The following is a 20,580-nucleotide window of genomic DNA, read 5'->3' as shown; positions in this document are numbered from 1 at the left end:
TTGGCATTTGAGAGCATTACTGATCCCTTTTATTAATTATGGCTAGCATGGGGCAGCTAGGTGGCACAGTGGATAAAGCACCGGCCCTGGATTCAGAAGCACCTGAGTTCAAATCTGGCCTCAGATACTTAACACATACTAGCTCTGTGACCCTGGGCAAGTCACTTAACCCCCATTGCCCCACAAAAAAAAAATTAATTATGGCTAACATGATTAATAAGATGTTTGATTACCCCAAAACCATGTCTCTCAAACTTTTTATAAGTCACAGAAGCCAGTTTTGAACCCAGGTCTTCCTGACTCCAGGCCCACTGCTCTATCCACTGAGCCACCTAGCTGCTTTGATTAGGGTACATCAATTATTCCCATCTATCTTTTTCCTCCTTTCCCCCCTTTAATACCCTCAACATTTTCTATAATTTAATCTGATTTTTAAAACCCATTGATTCACCCATAGGTCAGATGTTGTGATATTGAATCCATGATGTTTCAGACCTATTTCTCCACCCTCATTTCTATTGGACCTCTGCTTCCATCCTTGTCTCCTTGTCTCCATTTAGAAAGAAATCTCTTAATAGTTTCTTGTTGTTATTTTGTTGTTGTCACTGTCATTCTTGGATCCTATATTTGTTTACTTTTTGTTTTTCTGTTTCCTGATGGGTGAGAAGCAAATATTTTCTTCAGGTTTGGTTTTATTTTTAGGAATGTTTTGAATGTCTCTCTTTAATTGAATATCTACGCTCAAATTTGCAGGGTAAATCACCTTGAGTTGTATCTTCCTTTGATCTTTAGAATACATTATTCCATTCCCTACTGTGGTTTTTGGTGAGTCTTGTGTTACTCTTTTTTTTTCCTTTCTATTTGAAGGTCTTTCTCTTGGTTACTTGCATAATTTCTTTTATTTTTCAGTGTCATCATTATATTTAATTACTATGAGTCCTGGAGTTTGCGGCATATGGTTTGTTTTTGTTCGTTTGGAGCCAATTTTTAGATGCTTTCTTGTATTATTTCTTGCATTATAGTGTTCTTCTGAGGGACCGATAATATTTAACGTCTCATTCTGTCTTTGAGATCAATATATTATCCTTTTATGGGGATCATACTTTATTTTGATATTATTGTTTTTTGTATCTCTTCTCTAATTGTGCTTCACTTCCCTAATATTTGCATTCCCAACCAGTGATTCTATCTTTTGCTTCTTTGGTGAGGCTTGCCACGGTGGATTCAAGTTTTTCTATTCTGACAATTATTTCTCCTGTTCAGGCCGTAAATTCTGTTTTTCACAATTCTTATTTCTCTTTTAAAACATTCAGAGATATCCTGCTATGATTCCATGCTGTTTTCAGAATCAAGAGTCCTCTTTTTCATCATTTACCTTGGTCTTATAATGCTTATTCATAGATGTCCGGACTCTTTTTACCTGATCTGGAGGTCATATTCTCTTCTGTGTTAATATCTTCCCTAATGGTTTATCTGCTTATGTTGAAGGTATTTAATAGAGGTTTTTTTTCTCCTGAGATCTTTAGTCATTTCAGTCTTTTTCCTCTTATATACTCTTATTGCTCACTCTCTGACTCCTTCCTCTGATGGTGTTTCCCTTAGGAGGGTAGACCTCAAAGTGTTCTCAGTGCCCTCTCTCACTGGACATTTTATGGTTCATCAGCCTCAATCTGTACCAGGTAATTTCTAGGAGAATAGAACTGACCCCTGCTAGATGCTGGACCCTTGTCCTTAGGTTGAGTGGAATGCCACATAGACACACACACATTTCTTCTACCCTAATTCCCTCTGTTCCCCAGTCCTTTAGCAGGACTGTGTTACAGCACAGAGTTCTGCTGCCCTGATATCCCAGCCTGAGCAACCTTGTCTTTTGGATGCCCACAGCACTTGGAGGAAAAGGAGGTGTAGAATTGAGTTCTGTTGCAGACCCCTTGGGTTGGCTTGTGCAGCCCTCCTGAGATCATAGTAGGCAATGGAGAAGGGCATCAGGAGCTTCTGAGTGGCCTTCTCTGCTGTTAGTTCATTGAACATTGTCTGGATTCTAGTGTCCTAGGACACGAAGACAGCTGAAATTACTTTCTCTCTTGAATACAATTCCTGTTTTGGAGACTTTTGATAGGTAGGGGCAATAGGAGAACATGTCTAGTCCTCCATCTTGTTGGTCACTTGATCAGGATTCCACCCATAAATGTGTCTGCTCATGGCTGTGTGGCCATAGGCAAGTCACTTAACCTCTGTTTGCCTCAGTTTCCCCATCTATAAAATGGATATAATAACAGCACCTACCTCACAGGGTTGTTGTGAGAATAAGATTTGATAAAATCTGTAAGCACCTAGCACAATGTCTGGCACATAGTAGGCACTATATAAATGCATATTCCCTTCCTTCCCCTTCCCCATAAAGAATCAGTACAATTATTTTTACTTTCCTTCGAATCCTACCTTATTTCTGGGGACCTATATACTCTTTCAGAATATTAGAATGAATCTGTGGTTTAATCTCCCCTTGGGGAAGGAGATGAATTTAGGGCTGCTAAAGAGGCAATTCTTTCCTCATTGATTCTGTACTTTACAATTAACTCTTAGTTACTCTGTAATTTTTCTAATTACCTACTGAAAGTAAAGTTTAAAGTCTTTTTGCTCTTCCATGTCACGGCCCCTCCCACTCCTGGTCCACGTGCTCACTCCTTAGGCCCAGGAACTCATGATGCCCCATCACCATCCTTAGATGCTGCTTCTGGGGTCTCTTGGATAAGAGCTTGTGCACAATACGATATAAAATATAAAAAGATTTATTTTGAAGAGGCAGCAGGTGGCTTTGGGAATTCCTAATGCCATTTTAAGCTTAAAGCAACTCCTTGCAGGGCAGCTAGGTGGCACAGTGGATACAGCACCGGCCCTGGAGTCAGGAGTACCTGAGTTCAAATCCGGCCTCAGACACTTAACACTTATTAGCTGTGTGACCCTGGGCAAGTCACTTAACCCCAATTGCCCTGCAAACAAACAAACAAACAAACAAACAAAAAAACCGCAACTCCTTGTTCTCAGGGTATATTCTTGGCCTTGCTGATAAACCAGGCTGCCAATAACTCAAGGGCATCACACTCTACAATGATCTCATTCGATCCTCACAATAACCCTGGGAGGTGGGTGCTATTATTATCCCCATTTTACAGATGAGTAAACTGAGGCAAACAGAGGTGAAGCAACTTGTAAAGTATCACACAGCTAAGAAGTATCTGAAGTCTGACTTAAACTCAGGTCTTCCTGACTCCAGGCCCAGAGCTCTATACAATGGGCCAACTAGCTGAAGGTACAGCTGAAGCTTCATCAATGATTATTTCCTTTCATAATATTATGAATATGGGTTTTTTTACAAACTGAGGGCCAGAGAGCTTAAGTGATGTGACTAAAGTCACATAGCAAGGAAGCACCCCAATTGGGATTTCAAGCCAGGTCTTCTGATGACAAATTTAGTTCGTTCTCATTCTTGCTCTCTCTCTCTTTCTTCCCCCCATCTTGTTCTCATTTTCTCTCTCTCCCCATGTATATATGTATATAATACAATATAATAGATAGATACATATATATTATTCCATACTCCCCTATTGCATATAGCAAGAGATAAGGCTAGGACAGAAGTAACTGGCTTTCTAATATAAACTTCTTATATATTCTGACCTGTGTTGTCATTCAGTTAATTATTTGATTTTTTTTTAAAGAAAAGAAAACAACATTAGGAATTCTGATTCTTTCGTACCTTTTAAACTCCAAATTGAAACTATAACTGCCAGGACATGGTCAGGACTCTAAGAATCTGCTTTGATGGATTTGTTTTTTGTTTTTTGTTTTTTGGTGTTGTTTTTGCCCTGAGTCAAGGTTGGGCAGAAAATAGGGAAATAGGAAGAGAAAGAGCAGCACTAAAGTCTCATCATCATGTTGACCTCTAGCCTTCAAAGCCAAGTGTTGGGGGTTTATTTCAGGAGAGGTAAATGGGGTGGGGTGGGGAAGGGAAGGGAAAAATCAGAGTTATAGAGGTGCATGTTTTTGGCAAAACCCTGAGAAAATAACAGCATGCTTGTTAGGGATAATGTAAATGACTTCACACCCTGCCCCAACACTTACCACTGACTTCTTCCAGATCTTATAGTTCTTAGAAAAGGTCTAGAAGAAAAAAAATCCCTTCTGGATTCAGTATTCCAGGTGTTGATGGTTGTAGCAGCTGCCCATGAAATGAATTAATCAACAATCCTGCATCTTCCTATGGACAATTTCACTGACAATTTCTCCAAAGGCATTTTGATGAAAGAGTACAACCATATGGATATTTTCTTTGACAGCTGCTTAGGGTAATTATAAGGCTCTGAGCATCATGGGCAAACAATGACTACATATTTGATCCCTTGACCCTGAGGTATTCATGAACACCTCTTTAATTCTTTTTGTCTACAGGTAAAAGACCAGAACATCCTCTCTTTGGCATTGGGCAAGCTGGTTCGCATCCCTCTCCTAAAGATTTACTTTTTCTTTATTTGATATCTTGGAGAACTACAGGCTGAATTGTCTCCAAAAACTAAAAAGAAAATCTAAGACCTCATTCAAGCTATTTATCTGATGAAATGATACTTATGACATTTTTCTTAAAAACAAATTACTAGGGGGGCAGCTAGGTGGCACAGTGGATAGAGCACCCGCCCTGGATTCAGGAGGGCCTGAGTTCAAATCCGGCCTCAGACACTTAACATTTACTAACTGTGTGACCCTGAGCAAGTCACTTAACCCCAATTGCCCCGCCAAAAAAACCCCAATTACTAGGGTGATTTTTCTCTGCGTGTATATGTCTTTTAACAATCCTCTACAAGGGCTGTGAGAGTGAAAGAAAACAAGATTTTCAGAAAGTTTTTTCTTTTCTTTTCCAGAGGAGGTAATAAATAATTGCATGCCTATATACCTGTAAGCCATGAGTTCCTAAACATTTTTTTTTGTCATGGACTTTTTTGGAAGTCCAGGGAAACATGTGGACTCCTTGGAATTATATTTTAAAACCATAAGATAAAATGTACAGGATTACATAGGAAATGAGTTATATTGAAATAAATGATTTTTTCCCTAATAAATTCACCGGGCCCCTGAAAACTATCCCCCAGATTAAGAACTCTGAGCTCTAGGCCTCTTTTTAACTTTAGCTATAAAGTAAATATAATGGTACAGCTAGTTCCTGATTATTATGAATAATTAATCTCCTAAAGTAAAATTATTCAAATTCACATTTCATATTTCCATTGGACTGGAACCAATTACCATATTTTACATGATTATAACTTCTAATAATATGAATTCATTATTATTTGTATTCATTGGAACTTACAGTAGAGCCCAAGCACTCTTCTGTTCTCACCAGACCTGTGTGAGGGCAGGAGGCCAGATCTCTAACTGGGATGCCAGGAATCCTACCCCAGAATTAATACCTCTTAATGGATGAAAGCCCCTTGTTGTTATTTGACTCAATATGTCATCCCTGGAGGCCAGTGACATCCAGCTGCCACTAACTCATTTAAAGGAAAGCCAGATTGCAGGGGGAAATGGAGTGAGTTTGTGGAGAGGAAGTAGATAGAGGCAGTGAGTATACACTACTCTTTTTTTTTTTTTTTGCAGGGCAATGAGGGGGTTAAGTGACTTGCCCAGGGTCACACAGCTAGCAAGTGTCAAGTGTCTGAGCCCGGATTTGAACTTAGGTCCTCCTGAATCCAGGGATGGTGCTTTATCCACTGTGCCAACTAGCTGCCCCTACACTACTCTTTTTAGATATCTAGAAGTAAAGGGCTGAAAAGACAGAGGTTGATAAACAGAGGGGATGGTAAGGTCCAGTGAAGAGATTTTTAGGTCAGAGGAGAGCAATGGGCAAGAGAACAGACATGGAAAGATTAAAAATGAGAAGGAATAATTGATGAACCAATGTTCTAGGATGTGTTGTTGTTTAATCATTTCAGTCCTGTCTGACTCTTAGTGACCCCATTGGGGTTTCCTTGGCAAAGATACTGCAGTGGTTTGCCATTTCCTTCTCCAGCTCATTTTACAGATGAGGAAACTGAGGCAAACAGGGTTAAGTGAATTGTTCAGGGTCGTACAGCTGGAGCCCAGATCTGAACTCAAAAAGATGAGTCTTTCTGGCTTCAGGCCAGGCACTCTACCCATAGAATGTAAAGAGTACCCAAATGGAGATATTAACGTTTACAAGGAGAACCATATCATTCTCTGAGATGGAAGGAAAGGAGAAAAGAATGGGAAAAGCTACAGAGAGCTTTTGAGGAACAGAGAAGAGGAATTGAATGAAAGATCTCAGACTAGCCAGGTTAAGCACCTGCCCAGCTTCCAGAACAAATTGTGCCAATCTCCAAAGGAAGGTTTAATGTTAGAAGACTCCCTGACTCGCCTCTCTTCAGGTTGGTCAAAATGCATGATTAGCTGCATGAGATTCCACATTGGCCACTATCTTGAACTGAGTATGACAAGAATGACCCGCAGGAGAATTGTATGGAAAGCAGAAATCATCCTCAAGCTATTAACATTAGTTATCTTCCCCCACGGGATGTCTTTGATGGAAAGATTCCCTTGTTATTCCAGAGCTGGGTCACCACCTAATGTGTCCACAGAGCATATGGCACGTCTCGGTATTGTTCATTTGTTAGCATTAGCCAGAAGCTACATCAGGAAAGTGATTTCAATGTTTAAAAGGAGCCAATGTAGCATATATGAAGATAACTGCTACAGGCAGCTATTTTTTCAAATAAAATAATTGAGTAGAGCAGCTAGGTGGCACAGTGGATAAAGCACTGGCCCTGGATTCAGGAAGACCTGAGTTTAAATCCAGCCTCAGACATTTGACACTTACTAGCTGTGTGACCCTGGGCAAGTCACTTAGCCCTCATTGCCCTGCAAAAACCAAACAAACAAAAAAATCAAATAAAATAATTGAGAAGCATTGGTCTGGAGGGTATTGGTTTTGAGTGATCAGTCCTTTTCTCTGGGGCTCTACTTGAACTTGAGAATTTACTCTCCTTCTGGGTTTGCCCTTTGGGTTTCTCTCAGTCCAGAGTGTTTTCTTCATTGTGTTTCGCTTTTTTTTTTCTATTTACCCATATCTCCAGCCGTAGTTTTTGGGTTATAGGATTTGTGCTTGGATCAAACTCTGCTTTCATTCTCTTACATCGGATGGTCAGGGACAGTTTGATCTTGAGTTTGGTGGTTAAAACTAGGCCCCACTGCAGCTAGGTGGTGCAGTGGATAGAGCACTGGCCCTGGAGTCAGGAGTACCTGAGTTCAAATCCAGCCTCAGACACTTAACTCTTACTAGCTGTGTGACCCTGGGCAAGTCACTTAACCCCAATTGCCTCACTAAAAAACAAAACAAAACAAAACAAAAAATAGGCCCCACTTTCTGTAAGAGTTATCAGGCCTTGCCTCCTGCTGTGGTTTAGGCCCAGGCTATGTGGATGCTGGTTTTGGCATGGGCCTCTGGCTTGCTGGATCAAGAATGCCCAGACCTGTCTTTTTCCATGGATGGGTATGAGGCCCCTTCATGGTCCTGGTTTGTCCATGAGACTTGCTGTGGGACTGGGCTGATTTTCACTTTGTTTTCCACCAAGAATACTTTATCTCTCTGTAATTCCAAAGAATTCTTCCAATCCTTTGGTGGACTGGATAGGGAGGCTTGTAGCTGATTCTCTTTGTTTTTCCTTTTATCATTGTTTCTTTTGGTAGGATTTTAGAGCTTTTACTGGGATGTTTGTGGGGAAGAAATAGTCTCTTCTAGGTCCTAACATACCACCATTTTCCCACAGTCTTCACCACCTCTAGCACAAAATATAAAATATACCTGGCCCATGCCTAACTTTCCGGTCTTCTTACATCTTACTCTCTCCGACGTCCTCTGAAATGCAGTGACACTGGCCTCCTTTCCACTCCTCCAAATACTCCATCTCCTGACCTCAGGGTGTTTGCCCTAGATATCTCCCATGCTTAGCACTGTCTCCTTTCTTCATTCTACCTCCAAACTTCCTTCAAGCATCAGCTAAAGTCTCACCTTCGGTAAAAGGTCCTTCACAATAGGAAGTCCTTCCCATTTCTCTTTAAACTTAGTGCCTTCCCTCTGGGATTCGTCATCAACTTGTCTTCTAAATATATTGTTTGCGTGTTGTCTTCCTTCCCGGAGCTTGTTGAGAGCAAGAACTGGGGTTGGTTGGTTTGTGTGTTTCTTTTCTTCCTTTGAATCCCCAGTGCTTAGCACAGTGTCTGACACAGAGCAGCTATATTAATAAATGCTTGTTGAATTGACCTAACAACTGGTGAGGCCCAAAGGAGGTTGCAGACCATTTAGGATGTCCTGAAATGGCTTGTTAGAGAAGATTAGCCAAGAAGACTTACCCATTTTTCACACTTACCCCGTGTTAGATTTTATATTCCTGGTCTTAAAGATCACTGCAGATGGTAACTGCTCCTTAGAAGGAAAGTTATAGCAAATCTGGACAGCATACTAAAAAGAAGAGCCATCACCTCCATGACAAAGGTCCACATAGTCAAAGCTATAGTTTTTCCAGCTATAACATACAGCTACGAGAGTTGGACTACAAAGAAAGTTGAGGGCTACAGAATTGATGCTTTCAAATTGTGGTGCTGAAGATGACTTTTAAGAGTTCCCTGGATGGGGGGGCGGGGGGCAGCTAGGTGGCGCAGTAGATAGAGCACTGGACCTGGATTCAGGAGGACCTGAGTTCAAATCCCGCCTCAGACACTTGACACTTACTAGCTGTGTGACCCTGGGAAAGTCACTTAACCCCCATTGCCCCACAAGAAAAACCACCACCAACAAAAACAAAAACAAAAAGAGTCCCCTGGATGGCAAGGATGTCAAAACAGTTAATGCTTAAAAAAATTAATTCAGACTATTCCCTGTTAGGTCAAATACTGAAGCGGAAGCTTAAATACTCTGGCCATAGAATGCAAAGACTGGAATCACTGGAAAAGCCCCTGATGTTGGGAGAGATTGCAGGCAAAAGGAAAAGGGAATAGCGGAAGAGGAGATGGATAGATAGTGTCATGAAACGCCCGTGGGGTCACAAAGACATGACTGACAAGGTGAACTCTCACAACTCTACTTGAGCATGCACAGTGGAAGGAGTCCTGGAGTCAGAGAATTTGAGTTAAAATCCTGACTTTGATGCTAACTCCCTATGTGATATTGGGCAAGTCACTTAAATTCTCTGAGATTCAGTTTCCTCCTTTGTAAAATGAGGGGGTTGGATTCAAAAGCCTCTGAAGTCCCTTCCATATTTAGAATTATAATCAAATGAACTGTGATAATGACTTCTTTCAAATCCCTCCCAGATCTCTGTGTCAAATGCCTTAAATTTTGGGGGGTGGGGCAATGAAGGTTAAGTGACTTGCCCAGGGTCACACAGCTAGTAAGTGTCAAGTGTCTGAGGCTGTATTTGAACTCAGGTCCTCCTGACTCCAGGGCCAGTGCTCTATCCACTGCGCCACCTAGCTGCCCCTATTGTTTTTTAAAAATATTTTGAAGGGGCAGCTAGGTGGCGCAGTAGATAAGCTCCAGCTCTGGATTCAGAAGGACCTGCCTGAGTTCAAATCCGACCTCAGACACCTGACACTAGCTATGTGGCCCTGGGCAAGTCACTTATCCCTCGTTGCCCTGCAAAGAGAGAGAGAGAGAGAGAGAGAGAGAGAGAGAGAGAGAGAGAGAGAGAATATTATGTTTGAGCATATTTGGTTTTATTTGTTTTATCATGTGTGTTTTTTGTTATGCACTTAAAAACCATACTCTGAGAAGGGGTCCATTGCCTTTGTCCAACTTCCAGAGGTGTCCTTGACACAAAAAGGTTAAAGCCCCTTACTTATTATGAAGATGACCTCTTTCCTCTGCCAGCCTTTATGAAGTATATAGATAAAAACAGGAATTATCTTAAACTGAAAAGAATTTTGCATTTCTTTGGTCAATCAGTAGCTCATTTACTTGCCTCTCTCATGAACTACTGTAAAATACATCTTCCTAAGACTAAAAATGAAACATGTCTGATTCCTTTACCTTGGTTTTGCGACTAAGCAGCAAGAATGCTACATGGGTGGGAATGCACAAACCGATTCACTTTCAATGTACTTCATGAAATTTTTAAAAATAGCCACTTGGGATTAAACATACTGGTTGACATCAGAAAAAATTCTTTAATCACAATGTGTCCATCATTTCATATTTTAAAATAAAGTCAAGAAAAGGAAGAAACACACCCTAAAAAGTGACAGGGAATAAATATTAGGAGTAGGTGGAAGGTATTATTTTTATATGTTAACACCCAAGATCTCTCCTCAAATGTGGGTTCCCACAGAAACTACCCTAAGTGGACTGCTGGTGAGTTTTTGTCCATCCTTTAGTAAGCTAACCACAGGACACATCTGTTCAAAGCAAAAGAAATTTTAATCAAACAGTATGATATAAATGGCAAGAAAGATTTTCCTAATATATGCTATCAATTAGGGAAAGGATTCAATGATGGGAAAATCATGCCTCTGATACTTAGACCATCCAAGACACCCTGGTGACAATCACAAAGCCCTAAATTGTTTCTATTTCTCATCTTCTGTACTTAGGCACTTATTCCACTGGGAGTCACTATTGAGCCACCACCCCCAATACTATTCTCTTCAAGCCACACATTTTCTTTACAGAACTGCTGTTGGCCCCGCTAGGAATCAAGACTAACAGTGGAATCCTAGTAGGGACACAGCGGAAAGGCTTAAGTTGGCTGCTTTTTTATCACTCTGCTAGTTAGCAAACTAGCTAGCAAACAAACCCATCACACATTTACATCTACTTCTCTGAACTAGAGATTCTGTTCCCATTCATTTGGACTCCCTTAGTCTAATTCATACCTTAGTTATGGTGAGAAAATTCCTTTTAATTCCCATCATAATCTGCTCTTGGCAAATCATTCCTAGGACCATCCATTGAACAAAACAGCGAAAGGGTTGAATGAAGCTGAATGAAGTGAGGATTTTCCTGTCAAATCCCTATCATGCCCCTTGTATTCTATGCAAATCACAGGGGATAGAGGGAGGAGACTGAAAGGGTTAGTCATAGTTGCTCCATTTCTCCCCCTGTCTCCCAGCAACAGAATAACTGCCTTTCTACACATAATGTATTTAAATGAGGTGCTGTCAATTCTTAAGTACCAGAGCCGATTGAGAGGAGGAGGGCAGATAGTCAAGCAATAAATTACATTACCTCTGGAAAAGTTTTTCTCCACCAGATTCACATTCCAAGTTATGGTTGGCTTCAGTTGGTACATTAAAAAGTATTCTTCATTCTCTGAGCACACATTGACTAATGATAAGGGAGAATGACTTGGACTTCTGTTTGATGGCAAAACCACCCCGGGATTAAATGGCCAACACAATTAATTTGTGCAGGGGAGGCTCCCTGTGTGAATAATCCAGTGTTAAGGTTCCCAATAATGTTGCTTTGGGAGGTTGAACACACTGTAATACTTGCTACCTACCACAAGAACCAAATAAGGTTTTAACAATGATAGTTTCATAGAGAGTAATAATATTAATATTTGTATTAACACAAATCCCCAGTAGCTAATATTTCTGTAGTGCATTAAAGGTATTTAAAGTGCTTTTTGTATAGTATCTCATTAGTTCTTTAGAACAAGCCTTTTATAAAACACCGGAACTGGATTCAGGAGGACCTGAATTCAAATCCAGCATCAGACACTTGACACTTACTAGCTGTGTGACCCTGGACAAGTCATTTAACCCTCATTTCCTCACAAAAAACAAAAACAAGCCTTTTACTCTGGTTTTCTCTCAACTACAACTCGCTGTCATCAAATCTAACATTTCAGGTATGAATTGATAAATGGGGGTTCTTAGGTAAACATTCTCCGTCTTACAAAAGAGCTTCAATCTAGGTAAATGGTGGTAGCCAAGACACTTTTACAAATTAGAGAAAAATTGGATGTTGGGTGCTTTTAGTCTCCATTATTTCCTTTCCTGCCTTGCCAGTTGGAAAGGAATGCTTTTTAAAATTTTTACAAAGTAATCACAGAAAAAAAAAAATGGTGTGGCCAGGATCTGGATGGGAGAGAGTATGGCTCTTTGTGGGTGTTAGGAACAGATAAACTGAGGTACAACTCCCAGTCTGGTACAAAAAAGGAAGGCCATTTTATTATGATCTTGTAAGAAAGGGCACACACTCTAGAAGAGTGGCATGCTTTGTCATAGCAAACTTCCCTTTTTATCCTAGATCTAACACGAAGTCCCTCTCCCATCTAGATTCACATTCTTTACAACACTTCTTTTTTTCCCCATAAAAGTATTTTATTATTTTCCAGTTACATGTAGAGATAGCTTCATGACACTTCTAAAGATGTAGAACCCTCTCCACCAGATGTGGTGCTACTTGCCTCCATCGCATGGGGCGATTTTACAATTTTTTGTTATCAAACTTCAGAAAACCACTGCTAACTCAGCCAGGAAAGGAATGAAATTTTTGTGGAAGGGGAGATAAGCCCCTAGGGCTTGAATAATGTAGCCTGTTCTTACCTGAGAGGAGCGTCCTCTACTGGTTAACTGTTAACTCCATAGGAAAAGGAAGGAATGGTGGAGATGGGGGAGAAGAAGCGCCTGGGACTTGAATAATGTATCCTGCCTCCTGAGGAGGACACGTTATTCCTCTCAGTAGTCATTCATTAGTGATATCACTAGAAATGTGACGGAAACAATGGGAAATCTTAGAGAATTATAAAGGTTCCTTGTTTTGATAAAGTACAAAATGATTTTTATGTATAATTAGCAAAGACATTAAGGTCCTGGCTTCCCAGTGATGAAGAAGAGGGGAAGGACCCAACCTCTGCTGCTGATGTGGATGAAGAACAACTGGAGCCTGGATTTGATGATGATGACGACACGTAAGTGACTGAAAGACTGGTAGAAAGGTGACCCTCTAAAGAGAATACCTCTAACTAAACAAGTATTTCCCCCTTTCCCCTTCCCTTAAAAAAAAAACACCATCTGTTCAGTAGTTTTAAACATCAGTACCCAGATTAGTCTGTACTTTTTTCCAAGGAATTTCACCGTACATCTGGAAAATGGAATACTAGTTGGGTCTTTGCCTATTTAATGACTAGATTTTAAATCCTGATTCATTGAAAAATGAGGAAGGAAAGCTCACCCCTTCCAAAAGTTACATTTTATGAATTGGAATCCAAGAATTTTTTTTTAAAGAAATAGAGGGGGGGGCAGCTAGATGGCGCAGTGGATAAAGCACCGGCCCTGGATTCAGGAGTACCTGAGTTCAAATCTGGCCTCAGACACTTGACACTTACTAGCTGTGTGATGACCCTGGGCAAAGTCACTTAACCCCCATTGCCCCGCAAAAAAAAAAAAAAAAGAAAAGAAAGAAATAGAGGGGACCTTGGAGCTTAACTAATCTAATTCTTCATTTTATGGATAAGAAAATAGAGCCAGAAAAGTCAAGTGACTCATCCAAGATTATGCAACTAGTTAGTGGCTGATCCAAGAGTAGAGTTCATGTCTCTGATGTACAAAAAACCCCCAACAACAACAAAACACTGAAATTTGCATAGTCTTTTACACAGTTATCTCATTTGAGCCTTGAAAGAACCCTATGAGGTATACCACAGGTACTATTATCCCTATCTTGTCAAATGGGGAAACAGGCTCAAAGAAATTAAGGATTTGTTTGTGTTCACACAACTAGTAAATGTTTAAGTTGAGAATAAGAACCCAGGCTTCTTCCAGACCTAGCATCTCTTCCACTGGAGGAGGCTAAGGGACTTGTCCAAGGTCACACAGCTAGCTGTTGACTGAGACCTACTTTAAGGTTGTGTTCCTCCTTGGGATGTGTGACAAATGCTATCAATTACATAAAGCTAAGAGCTATAAAGCAAAGAAAGCCATATGATTATTGTTATTATTTTTAATTAGGACAAGATATTACTGACATTTTGTTTCACTGATTAAAAGTCTCCAAGTCTTTTCTCCTGCATAGGATTATTAGCTAGAATTTTCATGGGCGTTTCTGAGAGAGATAAGGCAGTTCTGTGTAATGGTTACATACATGCAGTGAGAACATTAACATTTATTGTAGTTCTCCAATATGTGTTGAATACTATTGTGAAGTTACTTGTAATTTTTGAATTTATAATGTTAAATGACAAGCTTATCTGACCTGGTTCAGTTATGGAGATTTTATAAATCTTGGAGAGAGAGGCATAGGAAAAGACTCAGAGAAACTTCTGTTGACATCTGTGGAAGAATGGTAGCCTTGGGACACTTCCTACTCAGGGTCAGCAATTCTCAGCCCAGACTGAATATTAATCAGTTTAAGTGAAGAAATAGGAAGAAGAGTGAAAGGAAGGGTTTCTTTCCTAGATAGCTCTGCAGGATACTTTGTGAACTGGAAGAGAGAAAAAGGTGCCATAGGTTACATTATCCCAGCTTGGGAAAGTGGAGAGAGAATTAGACTAGGAGTCAGGAAGACACCTGAGTTCAAATTTTCCTAAAATACTAGCTTTCTGATCTTTGGTAAGTCACTTAACTTCTTTGGCCCCAAGTTTTCTTATCTGTAAAGTGGGGATAATAACACCTACCCCAGCCAGTTGTTGTGAGGATTAAATATATAGGTGAAACACTTTGCATACCTTAAATGCCTATATAAGGGCAGCTAGGTGGCTCAGTGGATAAAGCATCGGCCCTGGAGTCAGGAGTACCTGAGTTCAAATCCAGCCTCAGACACTTGACGCTTACTAGCTGTGTGATGACCCTGGGCAAAGTCACAACCCCAATTGCCTCACTAAAAAAAAAAAAAAGCCTATATAAATGTTAGCTACTGTTATTGTTGTTGCTGCTGTTATAACACTGGATAGAGCTTGGATATGGTTGGAAATGGGGCGGGGGGGGGGGGAATCAAGCCATTAGAGTGCCATTTAATTTAATTTTTATTTTTTAAACTTTTCTCAATTACATGTAAAGATATTTTTTGAGTTCCAAATTTTTCTACCACCCCTTCCTTCCTTCCCTTCTTCCAAGGCCAGCAAGCAATCTGATATAGGTTATACATTACAATCATGTTAAACATATTTCTATATTAATCAGAATAAAAGGGGGAAAACACAGGAAAGAATAAACAAGAACAACAACCAAAAAAGCAACAACAAAAGTGAAAATGGTATGCTTCAGTCTGCATTCAGACTCCATAGTTCTTTTTCTGAATATGGAGAGCATTTTCCACCATAAATCTGTTGGCATTGTCTTGGATCAATTTATTTCTGAGAAGTCATACAATGTTCTCTTGGTTCTGCTCGTTTCACTCAGCATCAATCCATGTAAGTCTTTCCAGATTTTTCTGAAATCCATCTGCTTATCATTTCTTACAGCACAACAGTATTCCATTATATTCGTATACCACAGCTTGTTTAACCATTCCCCAATTGATGGACATCCCCTCCTTTTCCAATTCTTTGCTACCACAAAAAGAGTAGCTATGAATGTTTTTGTACATGTGGGTCCTTTTCCCTTTTTTATGATCTCTTTAGGATATAGACCTAGTAGTGGTATTTCTGGGTCAAAGGTAAGACTTTTGAGCATGGTTCCCAATTGCTCTCCAGAATGGTTGAATCAGTTCACAGCTCCACCAACAGTGCATTAGTGTTCCAATTTTCCTACATCTTCTACAACATTTATCATTTTCCTTTTTTGTCATATTAGCCAATATGATAGGTGTGAGGTGGTACCTCAGAGTAGTTTTAATTTGCATTTCTCTAATCAGTAGTGATTGAGAACATTTTTTCATATGGCTGTAGATAGTTTTAATTTCATCATCTGAAAACTGCCTGTTCATATCCTTTGACCATTTCTCAATTGGGGAATGACTTGTATTCTTATATGTTTGATTCAGTTTTCTCTATATATATTTTTAATTTTAATTTAATTTTTCTGGTAGGGCAATGACTTGCCCAGGGTCACACAGCTAGTAAGTGTCAAGTGTCTGAGGCTGGATTTGAACTCAGGTCCTCCTGAATCCAGGGCCGATGCTTTATCCACTGAGCCACCTAGCTGCCCCAGTTCTCTATATATTTTAGATCTGAGGCCTTTATCAGAAACACTATCTGTAAAAATTGTTTCCCAGCTTTCTTTCTAATCTTGTTTGCATTGGTTTTGTTTATGCAAAAACTTTTAATTTAATGTGTCAAAATGATCTATTCTTCATTTCATAATGTTCTGTCTCATCTTTGGTCATAAATTCTTCCCCTTTCCATAGTTCTAACAAGTAAACTATTCCTTCCTTTTCTAATTTGCCCATGTTATCATCATTTATGTCTAGATCTTGTACCCATTTTGACTTTACTTTGGTGTACAGTGTAAGATGTTGGTCTATGTCTAGTTTTTGGTATACTATTTTCCAGTTTTCCCAGCAGTTTTTGTCAAATAGTGAGTTCTTATCCTGGAAGCTAGAGACTGGATTTATCAAACAGGAGATTGCTATATTCATTTACTGCTGTTTTGTGTACCTAACCTATTCTACTGATCCTCCTCTCTATTTCTTAGCCTGTACCAAATAGTTTTGATGATTTCTCCTTTATAATATAGTTTTAGATCTAGTACAGCTAGGCTACCTTCCTTTGTATTTTTTTCCATTAATTCCCTTTATGTTCCTGACCTTTTCTTCTTTCATATGAATTTTGTTACTGTTTTTTCTAGATCTATGAAATAATTTTTTGGTAGTTTGATTGGTATGGCACTAAATAAGTAAATTAATTTGGGTAAAATTGCAATTTTAATATTTTAGCACTGCCTACCCATGAGCAATTTATATTTTTCCATTTGTTTAGATCTGATCTTATTTGTGTGAAAAGTATTTTGCAATTGTGTTCATATAGTTCCTGGGTTTGCCTTGGCAGGTAGACTCCCAAGTATTTTATATTGTCTACAGTTATTTTAAATGGAATTTCTCTTTCTAACTCTTACTGCTGGACTTTGTTGGTCATATATAGAAATGCTGATGATTTCTGTGGGTTTATTTTATATCCTGCAACTTTGCTAAAGTTGTTAATTGTTTCAAGTAGTTTGTTAGTTGATTCTTTAGGATTCTCTAAGTATACCATCATATCATCTGCAAAGAATGATAGTTTTGTTTCTTCCTTGCCTATTCTAATTCCTTCAATTTCTTTTTCTTCTCTTATTGCTAAGGCTAACATTTTGTGGAAATTTATTTTGATTTGGGGACCCTACCTTTGGGCTGAGATTGGAAAGCCTTAGGCCCTCAGGGTCTCTTTTGTGTGGGAGGGGCTGGTGCCTCTCCCCCTCTGCTTCAGCTGAGCCCAAAAGCCCCGTGGGCTGTACAAGATGCCAGGTCAGACAGCTGGGGGAAAAAAAGCCCCCAGCTCCCTCTGACCTGAGTGGAGCTATCCGAAAGATCCCAGATAGCCTGGGCTGAGACACATGAGGCTGGAGCGCACCCCCCCCCCCAGCCGAAGCCCTGGCAGTGGATTAGCTTGGTCTGTGGGGGCGCAGGCAGCCCCAAGATTTGAGTGAAGAGAAGAAAAGGTATATATAGACCTGGGAGTGAGACTCAGGGGATCGGACTAGAGATGGGGCTACAAGGACACAGGAGAAGACGAGAAGGACTAGGAGCAGGGAAAAGAGAGGCCGAAGGGCAGAGTGACGGAGCAGACAGACAGAAGGTCAGTGAGAGAGAAACACGGGTTCAGCGGTGGCGGTAAGGAGGAGAGGAAAGTCAGAAGCAGGGGATTTACAAAGTGAAAGGGCACAGGCGGAGTTAGAAGAAAGGAGCTGAGCAGGCAAAGTGTAGCGTGCCCTGAGGCTGGAGGCAGCTAAGGCCCTGATTGCATTCAAAAAGTTCAGGTTGTACATTTTATTTCCCTGTATTCTTAATTTTAAATAGTATCTCATAAATAAACTCTGCTTGGATTATTTGGTTAAGAGCCTTCTTAATCTTTAGTTTATCAATTTGGGAGTAGAGCAGTGTAGTGGAACTTTATAAATGGCCCATGCTAAATTAATAGCAGTCAGATAGCCAGTTAGTCAACAGTCCCAGATTAAGTACCCCAGTCAGATTAGCCCCCCATATTAGGCCCAGTTATTAAAATATTTCCACAATTTCTAGTATAACATTGAATAATACTGGTGATAATGGACATCCTTGTTTCACCTCTGATCTTATTAGGAATGCTTCTAATTTATCCCCATTACACTTTCTAGCTGTTTGACTCTGAGCAAGTCTTTCAAGCTCTATCAGCCTTGGTTTCCTCAACTATAAAATAGGAATAAAAATAATACTACTTTCCAGGGTTATTATGAAGCCCAAAGGAGATAATAGATATTTTCTGAACCAGCTAGGTGATGCAGTGCACAGAATGCTGGACTTGGAGACAGGAAGGCCTGAGTTTGAGTCTAGCCTCAAGTACTAGCTGGGTAGCCCCAGGACAAATCACTTACCCAGCCTTGGTTTCTTCATCTATAAAATGGGTAGGTAATAGTGCTTACCTCATAGTGTTGCTATGAGGATCCAATAGGATGAAATATGAAAAGGTGTTTGCAAGTCTTAAAGAGCTCTAGAAATACTAATATATATATGTGTGTATGTGTGTGTGTGTGTGTGTATGACATTTTGCTAACCTTAAAGGATGAAATGAATTAATATCATAAAGCCCTTAGCACACTGCCTGTCATGTAACAGGCATTTAATAAATGCTTTCCCCATTACTACTTAAAGGGCTATATAAATGTCAACTATCATTACTGCCCTCCTTTACTTTTTTTTTTTTTGGTGAGGCAATTGTGGTTAAGTGACTTGCCCAGGGTCACACAGCTAGTAAGTGTCAAGGGGCCGAGGCTGGATTTGAACTCAGGTCCTCCTGGATCCAGGGCCGGTGCTCTATCCATTGTGCCACCTAGCTGCCCCTCCTCCTGTACTTTTAAGAGAATTATTTTGTTCATTATTCAACAAGCATTTATTGAATATGTTTACTAAGATACTGTGTTAAGTTTGGAGGTAGGTGGGGAGAGGGATACACAGATAAATTAGATATATTCCCTACCCTCAAGAAACTTAAAACCTACTAGAAGATATTCATTAAGTCAGATAGACAAAGCATTACATGGGTTTCTCATCTCCACAAAGACTGATCATCACTAACCTAGGTGAAGAAAGGTTCCTTCCTTTTCCTAAATCTTTCACTTCTCCACCATTAGACTCTGGTATTTCTAGGTTATTTAACCATTGTCTGTTCAATAATACCTTAGAGTCTTTTTTTTTTTTTTTTGAGGCAATTGGGGTTAAGTGACTTGCCCAGGGTCACACAGCCAGTAAGTGTTAAGTGTCTGAGGTCGGACTTGAACTCTGGTACTCCTGACTCCAGGGCCGGTGCTCTATCCACTGCGCCACCTAGCTGCCCCAATACCTTAGAGTCATGAAAGAGTTTATATAACTTACAGAGAAAAGCTTGCCTGAGAACTGATTCCTATGAATACTTATTCCTTGGTGCTTTAACATGATAAAATTAACTTTTCCTTTTGAACACCAGAAACTTTGAAGAATCCGAAGATGAGTTGAGAAATGAGGTAATGGAATCTCTAGAAAAACTTGCAATTTCCAAAGGGGAAGAAGAGGAAGAAGAGATACCAGATCATCATAAGGATGAAGAAAAGTCGGAGGGAGACTGTGTGAGTGACCAGACATCAGGGACACCAAATCAACATTTAGAGGTTGAGACCCTTGTTCCATGTAATGCCAAGATTTGTGTTGTAGATAAAGGGCAGGCAGGAACAATTAACCCAAGTGTATAAGTGGATTACAGTATCATTTCTGAAATAATATTCTGCTATCTGATTTGAAATGCATGTCACAGACATTATTTTTGCTTCATTAGCTCTCTAATGAAAAGGGAGTGTGGGGTGGTGGATAGAAAGCCGGCCTCTAAGCCAGGAAGGTTTGTGTGCAGATGCCACCCCTGACACTTACTGTCAGTGTGATTCAGGGCAAGTCACTCAGCCTCTTGCCAATTCTCTAAGACTATAAGGAGCCTAGAAGGTCCACTGGTTTGTCTTGGTTGAAAGAATTAAGTATCAGGAGCTCCTTAACTCAATGAGACCTCAAATGTAGTCCCTATCTAATTTTCTCATTAATCTTAAGGGGATGGTTTTTCCCCCCTTTACATCGGATGAAATTCTAGAAATTACAACTCTGTAGTTTAGAAATTTCACATTTAATTTTTTTCCAGACAATATGACAAATTCTATTTAACATAATGATAATCAGCTAATGTAGGTCACCAAACCCAGGCCCAAAGAGAGAGCTGATTCTTTTGGGAAATGAACAAATGAACAAATCTTCTTGTCAGCTTAGCTCCATTGGGAATGAGGCCAGGCATACTGCCACAATATTTCTGACATGCCTGCCATCCATACACTAATTATAATATTCATTATTAGATACTGTCTTACAGTGCTTTCTATTTGTTT

At 39.9% G+C, this 20,580-nt stretch overlaps 1 protein-coding gene across 1 annotated transcript in view; it reads left to right on the top strand.

Moving 5' to 3' along the window:
* The window catches only part of NEK5 (NIMA related kinase 5), a 116,409-nt gene extending 96,396 nt beyond the window's left edge, over positions 1–20,013 (top strand). Inside the window, 1 exon segment of the mRNA XM_043997635.1 lies at positions 19,644–20,013. Coding sequence (XP_043853570.1) covers positions 19,644–19,672 — 29 coding nt within the window. The 3' untranslated portion in view covers positions 19,673–20,013.
* Positions 20,014–20,580: the final 567 nt, after the last annotated feature.

This window comes from Dromiciops gliroides, chromosome 3, assembly GCF_019393635.1.
Source record: "Dromiciops gliroides isolate mDroGli1 chromosome 3, mDroGli1.pri, whole genome shotgun sequence".
NCBI lineage: Eukaryota > Metazoa > Chordata > Mammalia > Microbiotheria > Microbiotheriidae > Dromiciops > Dromiciops gliroides.
This window is presented reverse-complemented; position numbering and strand designations above follow the sequence as displayed.